This window comes from Cebus imitator, unplaced genomic scaffold (genome assembly GCF_001604975.1).
Source record: "Cebus imitator isolate Cc_AM_T3 unplaced genomic scaffold, Cebus_imitator-1.0 Scaffold104, whole genome shotgun sequence".
In the NCBI taxonomy this organism is placed as follows: domain Eukaryota; kingdom Metazoa; phylum Chordata; class Mammalia; order Primates; family Cebidae; genus Cebus; species Cebus imitator.
In genome coordinates, this window is record NW_016107419.1 from 5,442,662 (window position 1) to 5,451,799 (window position 9,138).

A 9,138-nucleotide genomic window follows, 5' to 3' on the forward strand; every position below is an offset into this window, starting at 1 on the left:
GAAAATACAACCAAAAGTAAAACTTGCTTTAAGTGTGCCTTGCACTTAGACCAGTGTTTTCCCCCCCTTAATATAGCTTTATTTTTGAGCTGCACAAACACACTTAAGACTTTGATCTTCATAGTACGGCATTTAGGAAATAAAAATATACTCCCACCTTAAAGAAATAAAAAGGTTGTGCATGATTATATGCCAAACAAAAGAGAGAACACTAGAATACTCTGATAGTGCAGGCATCATTAAAAAGGAAAAGAAAAAGCTTGAGATGCTCATTAATTCTCTTAAGTTTTAAGGAAGCAGGATTTTTGACTATGTAGCTTAAAAGCCAGCAAAACAGGGATCAGTGACGGCAACTGTAGTGTATGGAGTATGAAATGACAAACTTTACACAAATACACTGTTAGAAATTTACCAGTGAACACTGAAGATCTGAGAAGCTGCTCTTTGGAACAGTCAAGTAGGACCACCTTATTCCAGTCACATAAGCCCTTGTAAAGTAACACAGTGTTCTGTGCTATATACTTGCTGGCTGGGTAAAGGATTTGTTTTGTCATTAGCAGCTAACAAACTTATTCCACATGTTCTTAAAGCCTTAATGGTGGAAAAAAAGGCAAATGTCATTAGTGTGGAGGATCGTATACTTCTCTGCACACAAACACAAGAGGCTTCACTAGTATTTTTAAAGTCTCTGATGTCTCCCATTGCACTTCAAAGCTCAATTGAGATGAAAGCCTTTCTCCATTGTAGCAGCTAGCAGGCGCTCTCTCATGATCTCCTCGGAAGAATATTCAGGCAACTTAAGGTAATGCACACATGTATTGACTGATGGATAGCTTGCATCAGTAGCGTCAACCTACAGAAAGAAAGGAAATACAACAGAAGACCATGAGTTTAAATACTTCTTTCTTTCAAAACTAAAGTAACTAAATTTCATTTGGATTCCCCATTAGCCAGAGAGCTTGTACCTTGCGTACAACTGTGAGCCTGGGATGCAGGTTAGCCAGTCCACCTGGGGGCAGAGTTGAACAACCAGTGGTAAACTGCAAGAATGCTTTCCTTTCATCAGAAGACATGCCACATAAAACCCTCACAAACCTCAGGAAACCAGGGCTAAAAGAACAAAAATACAGTTACACTAAGTTGACAGCAGATTTAAATGAAAATCACTACCACTACTTTGTAAGCCAGCAACAAGCCGCCTAAAAAAAAACAATATCCTCACATCAGAAGAAGAGCACATCTAAAGACTCTTGGGTAAGTATGAAATGGGCTAATACAAGCTACTTTAAAAATAACCCTGGCCATGCATGGCGGCTCATGCCTATAATCCCAGCACCTTGGGAGGCCGAGGCAGATGGATCACCTGAGGTCAAGAGTTCGAGACCAGCCTGACAAACATGGTGAAAACCAATCTCTACTAAAAATACAAAATTAGCTGGGCATGGTGGCGCATGCCCGTAATCCCGGCTACTCAAAAGGCTGAGGCAGGAAAACTGCTTGAACCCAGGAAGCAGAGGTTGCGGTGAGCCAAGATCATGCCATTGCACTCCAGCCTAGGCAACAAGAGCAAAACTCTATGTCAAAAAAAAAAATTAATACAAATGTAGTATAGCCTAACAGGTTACAATTAAGAAATTTTTTTAAATAATGAATAATTAAAACACAATAAGAAAAGGAATCAACATCAGCCATGTCAATTGTCTTTTTTTGTTTTGTTTTCTCTCGAGTTTCATTCTTGTTGCTCAGGCTGGAGTGCAATGGCACGATGACCCACTGCAACCTCCACGTCCTGGGTTCAAGCGATTCTTCTGCCTCAGCCTCCTGAGTAGCTGGGATTACAGGCGTGTGCCACCATGCCCAGCTAATTTTTGGTATTTTTAGTAGAGCTGGGTTTTACCATGATGGCCAGGCTGATCTCAAACTCCTGACCTCAAGTGATCTGCCCGCCTTGGCCTCCCAAAGTGCTGGGATTACAGGTATGAACCAATGCACCTGGCCTGATATCAGTTGTCTTTTTGTATCTTCCCAGCCTTATCAATGGATATGCATTCTGGTAATTGTGAGACACCATTGCTTTCTCACTTACTTTATGAATGTAATTCACTGAGTTACAGTTCTTTAGAGAATCTGTCATTTGATTTGGGGAATATAAACAATTTTGTTGATCTTAGAAAATAGTAACACATACCTATCACGCGTATAACCCAGCTTAGGTTCAGTGTAATTGATAATATCCTCTGCTGCCCAGGACGGTGACTGGTTTCCACAAAGAATCATTTGAACTTCTTCATGGCTGAAGGAACTTAATTTCTCCATTGGAAAAACTTTATTAAACCCATCTACATCGTACACACAACAGAAACACAAAAAAAAGCACAACTCAATTTCCAAGTTATGGTTCCAAAATACCAAATTTCAAACCAAAATACCCATTATCAGAACCAATCTAAGTGTCTATCAAGTGATGAATGTCTAAAGAAAATGTGGTATATATACACAATAGAATACTATGCAACCATAAAAAGGAATGAAATCTATTAAGTGAAATAAGCCAAGCACAGAAAGATATATATCACATGTTCTCACTCATATGTGGGAGCTTAAAAAGTTGATCTCATAAAGGTAAAGAATGATTGATACCAGAGGCTGGGAACACGCATGTGGAGGTGGATGCAGAGAGGTAGGTTAATGGATATAAACTTACAATTAAATAAAAGGAGTAAGTTCTAATGTTTTCTAGCATAGTAGGGTGACTATAGTTAACAATAATATATTGTATATTCTGAAGAAGCTAGAAGAGAATAATTCGAATGTTCCCAACACACAGAAATGATAAATGTCCAAGATGATGGATATCCTATATACAGATTTTATCGTTACACATTCTGTGTATCAAAATATGTGTGCCCCATAAACATGTACATATATTATGCAACAATGAAAAAATACCCATTACCAATGAAATGGACAGAAGATGAAGAAAACATTCATAAATGTTTGAACAAACAAGCATAAATTAAGATAGCTTGAAATTAAAACTGTTTTAAATCAGAAATCCCTGCTTAACAGCACAAATGTGAACAGAGGGGTAACATTCAGTTGTAATGGTTAGTAGGCAAATTCTTATTACTACTCAGTCTGGAGTTTGCCAGCTCTTTCTGTCATACAAGTCAGGCAAAAAACTGTGTTCTCATTTTCAAAAGTAATTTACAGTGTAATATACTTTGTTCCCATCATGATTCTTTCATAGTTTAATTCATGAGATGAATCTAGAATATATGCAACCTTATGTCCACTCTTCTTTCTTTCCCTCCATCCCTCCCTCTTTTCTCTCTCTCTCTCTCTCTCTCTGTCTCTCTCTTTCTTTCTTTCTGAAAGGTCTTCCTCTGTTGTGCAGGCTGGAGTGCAGTGCCCCAAACATGGTTCACTGTAGCCTCAGCCTCCTGGGTTCAGACTATTCTCCCAAGTCAGCCTCCCGGGTAGCTGGGACCACAGGCACATGCCACCACATCTGGTTAATTTTTTTAAAAATGTTTTGTAGAGACGGGGTCTTGCCATGTTGTCCAGGCTGGTCTTGAACTCCTGAGCTCAAGCAATCCTCCTGCCTCAGCCTCCCAAAGTGCTGAGATTACAGGTGTGAGCCACCACACCTGACCACCAGCAATTCTTGACCTTAATTTCAACTGTAAAAGGAGAACAATTATGCTAAAAATCCTTTAAAATTACCTCTAAAGGCTTCCATTTGTTTCTGAATACCCGTATGCATACAAAAGTCAAACATCAAATCCACATATTCTTCTGCATTATCCATTGTTATCATCTGCAAAAGAAAATTTGTCAGTATTATTGTTAATATCTAGGAATATTTCAGGAGTGCCTAGTACAACTGGCCTTGTTAAGAGGATGTTTCAGAATTTATGGCTATATTAAAAGCAAACTTTTGGCCAGGCACAGTGGCTCATGCCTGTAATCCCAACACTTTGGGAGGCTGAGGCAGGTGGATCATGAGGTCAGGAGTTCAAGACCAGCCTGGCCAAGATGGTGAAACCTTGTCTCTACTAAAAATACAAAAATTAGCCAGGCATGGTGGCAGGTGCCTGTAATTCCAGCTACTTGGAAGACTGAGGCAGGGAACTGCTTAAACTCCGGAGCCGGAGGTTGCAGTGAGCCAAGACTGCACCACTGCACTCTAGCCTGGACAACAGAGGAAGACTCCATCTCAAAAAAAAAAAAAGAAAAAGAAAGAAAAAAACCAAACTTTTTACCTCATCTTCACCACTTGGCTTGAGATCCACGGCTGTAAAACCATATATTCTTGAGGAAGGGCAAAACTGGAAATTTAAACTGGGAGGACAAAAAAGATTAACTGACACGCAGCTACTACTAATCACATTTAATTTTTATAACACTATCATCTGCCATCAGTGGGTACAAGAGAAAAAAAATTAAATAACATGGCTATCAAAACCATAAATCCCACCCCTCTCTTCCTACAACAAAATCAGTACACCAGCTTACAAGTAAGCTCAGGTCTTTTAAAATGCAATATTCTATGGACAAAATCTACTAGGTCAACTGTTACCAAATCTGTCTGGCTTTGCAAAGATTGTAAGAAAACACCACCTTTCTATATTACTTCTAGCTTATGGCACAAAATTAATGAACTAAAATTTTTGCACTGAATTATGACAGCAACATATTTATAAGACTTTAGGAAGAAACTATTGCTTCACTAAAGTCAATCATGCTGTGTACAAAAATATGTAGTTTTTTAAAATCAAGCCTTGAATATATAACCATTTATTAAACACAGCTTACCAACATTATCAGCAAACGTTAAAAAAAAAAAAAGCCTTGCAGCTAACCTAAAATGAAAACTGAAGATAATTACATGTACATAAAGAGAATTTTATCAAAAGATCTGCAGTATCTCAGCTGGTACAGCCACTGGTGATAAGGCTGACATAGCAACCAATTTTTGAGCTTTGCGAAGTGGGCTATATATCAGCAGATGAATTTGTCAAAATATTGTTGGCTCTGGACATTTTACACAGGCATATAAATTCATCACATTGGCTAAGTCAAGTCATCTTCTAAAGGTTTCATGATTAGTAAACTAATATTCTAGTATCCTGAGTATTATCTTTATAATATTAAATCAAAGCTTCAAGCTTTTCATCAATATTTCCTACAGCATATTACTGTTTCTGACAGACTCTTTACTCATATATTGCAAATCAGTGAGGACAAAGAAACAAAAGCTTTAGAACTTATTCATCCATTGGACTGAAGTACGTACATATAGTGCTTACCCTAAATCCTCTATGCTAAGTGGAGGCCCAGAACCTGATGGATTCTTCAGCACTAGTTCCTGTAATTTTGTGTTCTTCTCATCTTCAGAAAGGCCTTTGTTGCTTAAAATTTGGCGCCTCTTGATAGCAAGGTCTTTAATTTCTTTTAAAAATCTGGCTCTGTGTGGGTTTACTAGTTCAAAGTCTTCCCAAGTCAAAATTCCATTAAACCAAGCTGGGGGTTTTGGTTTAGGGGGATCAAGAATAAATTCTGATTTTGAATCTTCTTCAAAGCTTCCTACTGAGAGTGAATCATGACCTTCTTCTGTAGAAGCTTCAGACTGACTTTCAGTACAGTGTAAGTCTCTATCACCTCGTGATTCATAAATCAGTTTACTCATATTGCTTTTAATGTCACCCATACACATTAGTTTAAAAAAAGGTTTAGAAATAGGTAAGTCCACAAGTCTATTGTCTTGAATGCACTTGGCCAAGAAAATTCCAAGGAAATGAAAAAGTTTTGTGATCCTTTCAAGTTCATCACTATCCTGTGGAAATGGTGCCGTAAACAGTCCACAAGACCTCTGCACATAGTATCCAGGAGGTTTCAATCCACCTCCAAGATCAACCTAATTTTTTTAGAGGGGGAAATGCAAATAAAATTAAACAAAAGGTAATAGAAACTAAGCCTATCATTTATCTAAGAAAAAAATCCATAAACATTAAACATCTTCATAAATTTGGCTATCTAAAAGTATATAATTTTATTAGTTTTTGATGATTAAAGTTTATCCCTTTAGAAATACTTTAATTGTATCAAGTTTATTCAATAATAAAAGTCAAGTCAGAAACTTGGCTTTTGTTCTGAACACAAAATCTATTTTTGACACTTCAAAAAGCAAGAGTCACAAATCACAAAATGATAAATATTCTTACATGACGAGATTCATCATCTGGAAAATTATCATCACAAAGCCAAGCTCCCAAGTCAGTCCTCTGGAATTCTGCTGCCACCAAAGCATAAAACTCTAATGTGGGTCCCAAGCCAGTTCCTTCTTCTCCTAAAAACTCAACCTAAAATATGAACAAATAAATTGTGGGTTAACAAACAAAAGTTTGGGGTGTTTTTAAAATAATCTAATTCTTACCAAAATTTATCATATATGATCCAGTAATATACCTTTTTTCAAAATAGCAGTGTAGTATATTATAAACAGCACAGGAATGTTATTTTAATTTTTCTAAAGACAAGAGACCACTTGTACACTATTACATGCTTAAGCACTGTGCTGGGCATCTTTCATACATTTATTTCTCACAACAACCCTGCAAAATAATTATCTCCTTTTTACACCAAAGGAAACCAAATCTCAGATAAGGAGATTAAATAATTTGCTTGAAGAAATGATGGTATACAGATTTTTGAGTGTCTCTGTGTGACAGCAAAGGCTAAACTCTTCTCCCTCTTTTTTTGAGACAGTTTCACTCTTGCTGCCCAGGATGGAGTGCAGTGGCATGATCTTGGCTCATTGCAGTCTTTGCCTCCCAGGTTCAAGCAATTCTCCTGCCTCAGCCTCCCAAGTAGCTGGCATTACAGGTATGCACCACAGGGTTTTACTATGTTGGTCAGGCTGGTCTCAAATTCCTGACCTCAGGTGATCCATCTACCTTGGCCTCCCAAAGTCCTGGGATTACAGGCATGAGCCACTGCGCCCAGCCTCTTCTACTTATTATGAGTTAAAGATACTTTAAATCATTGTTGGAATGGGAAGAGTAGGACAAAAACCTTTAAAGTGATTGCTTAAAGTATCATCAAAACCATACAGTGTATGGTTAAAAAAAAAAAACACTAAATTAGAAGAATGTAAGCAGCTGGGTAGGGAGGCTCACATCTGTATTCCCAGCACTTTGGGAGGCAGAAGCGGGTGGATCACTTGAGCCCAGGAGCTTGAGACCAGCCTGGGCAACATAGTGAGACTTTGTCTCTATTTAAAAAAAAAAAAAAAAAGAACATAAGGGTAGGAGGAATACAATGAAAGTCTGCATATAAAGTGAAAGCTGTAAAGCCTTGGACATCTTCTAGAGATGTATCATATTTCTTATCATCAGTTTATGATCCAAAAGTTAAACCAACTGGTTTCACACCTGTGACAGGAGAGATATTTCCACTCTTCCTCCTATGAGGAATATCATGTATATGGAATATAATCAACAATGTACACAATAACATTTCCAAAGTAAATATATTAAATTTCATACTGCCATTTGCTGTAACATCTCTGAACACAGACCAGTGATATAATACCGAGCACAATTTAAGTGAAACAATATTACAAAACCAGGTACTCCCAAAATATTGAATAGCACAGTTTAATATAAGGGTAAAACAGGGTATCAAAAAGAGTTCCTTGTGAGTACTATTATTTTAGTCCAACTTTGTTATGAAATGGGTGGAGGCCCTCAAGCAGAACAAGCACTTTGCCACCTCAAGAATGGAGATCATCTTTGTTGCTCATTAATGGTGCAAGACCTAACCCATGAAGAGGTGGACTGACATCCTCTTATGAAAAAGATGCTCTGCCAGAGGAGAAGGCTTCTGCCTAGAGAACAGGGAAACCCCTCTTCATGTTTACCTACCAGTTTTTATTCAGTGAAGATACATACTGGCTGGTTCCCTAAGTGTCATTCCTATTTCCTAAATCTAATTTTATGAGATTACCTCAAGAACTGATTTCCGATCTGCATGTATTTGCATGACATTCTCAGCCCATTCCATCAGCGATTCACCACGTGGAACTTTTACTCTTTCGTGCTTGAGACGACCAACTCGAAACTCTCCAGGATCATCTCGCCTTGCACTGCTTGTGGTTCTCGTTCGTTCCACAGTGGCTTCACGCCGGTTTTGTAACCACACTATTGCTCTGAAATAGAAAAATATCTATGTAACTGTAGTATATATTAACAGCTGAATGTACTACTAAACCAGCAACAGAATTCAAAGATTTAAGAAATTAAAAAATAGTATTTTATCAGGTGATTTTTAAAATAGTGATCTTTTTTTATTACATAAATTGCTTCCTTTCACAAATAAAAATATATGAAACTCCTTTTATTATAATCTGCCTTAAGCAGATAAAGTACTGATAAAGTACTAATAAAGTACTGGGTCTGTATTTTCCCCTCTTTATTTTAGCAGTTCAATAAAAACAAAAATCTGTTGTCCAAACCCCAACATCATTCAAAAAAGGACAAACGTTTCCTATCAGAGAAATTTTTAAATGATTAAGTTATTTTTCAAGCTGGAAGCACCATCAAAACAATAATTATAATTTTAAAACATTTATTTTCTTTTTTTTTTAATGGAGTTTTGCTCTGTCACCCAGGCTAGAGTATAGTGGCATAATCTCGGCTCACTGCAAGCTCCCCAATCCTGGGATTCTCCTGCCTCAGCCTCCCCAGTAGCTGGGATTACAGGCATGTGCTACCACACCTGGCTGATTTTTCTATTTTTAGTAGAGCTGGGGTTCTGCCATGTTGCCTAAGCTGGTCTCGAACTCCTGGCCTCAAGAGATCCACTTGCAGGCCGGGCGCGGTGGCTCACGCCTGTAATCCCAGCGCTTTGGGAGGCCGAGGCGGGTGGATCACGAGGTCAACAGATCGAGACCATCCTGGTCGGCACGGTGAAACCCCGTCTCTACTAAAAATACAAAAAATTAGCTGGGCATGGTGGTGCGCGCCTGTAATCCCAGCTACTCAGGAGGCTGAGGCAGGAGAATTGCCTGAACCCAGGAGACGGAGGTTGCGGTGAGCCGAGATCGGGCCATTGCACTCCAGCCTGGGTAACATG

The 9,138-nt window shown here is 38.3% G+C and overlaps 1 protein-coding gene across 1 annotated transcript in view; it reads right to left on the reverse strand.

Moving 5' to 3' along the window:
- Positions 1-671: 671 nt before the first annotated feature.
- HECTD1 (HECT domain E3 ubiquitin protein ligase 1) overlaps positions 672-9,138 on the reverse strand; it is a 94,644-nt gene continuing 86,177 nt past the window's right edge. The window contains exons 35-42 of the mRNA XM_017537597.2: positions 8,011-8,212; positions 6,228-6,365; positions 5,313-5,920; positions 4,266-4,344; positions 3,727-3,820; positions 2,189-2,339; positions 966-1,110; positions 672-853 (exon numbers count right to left, since the gene is read on the reverse strand). Of these exons, the coding sequence (XP_017393086.1) occupies positions 716-853; positions 966-1,110; positions 2,189-2,339; positions 3,727-3,820; positions 4,266-4,344; positions 5,313-5,920; positions 6,228-6,365; positions 8,011-8,212 (1,555 nt within the window). The 3' untranslated portion in view covers positions 672-715. The remainder of the gene's footprint in view (positions 854-965; positions 1,111-2,188; positions 2,340-3,726; positions 3,821-4,265; positions 4,345-5,312; positions 5,921-6,227; positions 6,366-8,010; positions 8,213-9,138) is intronic.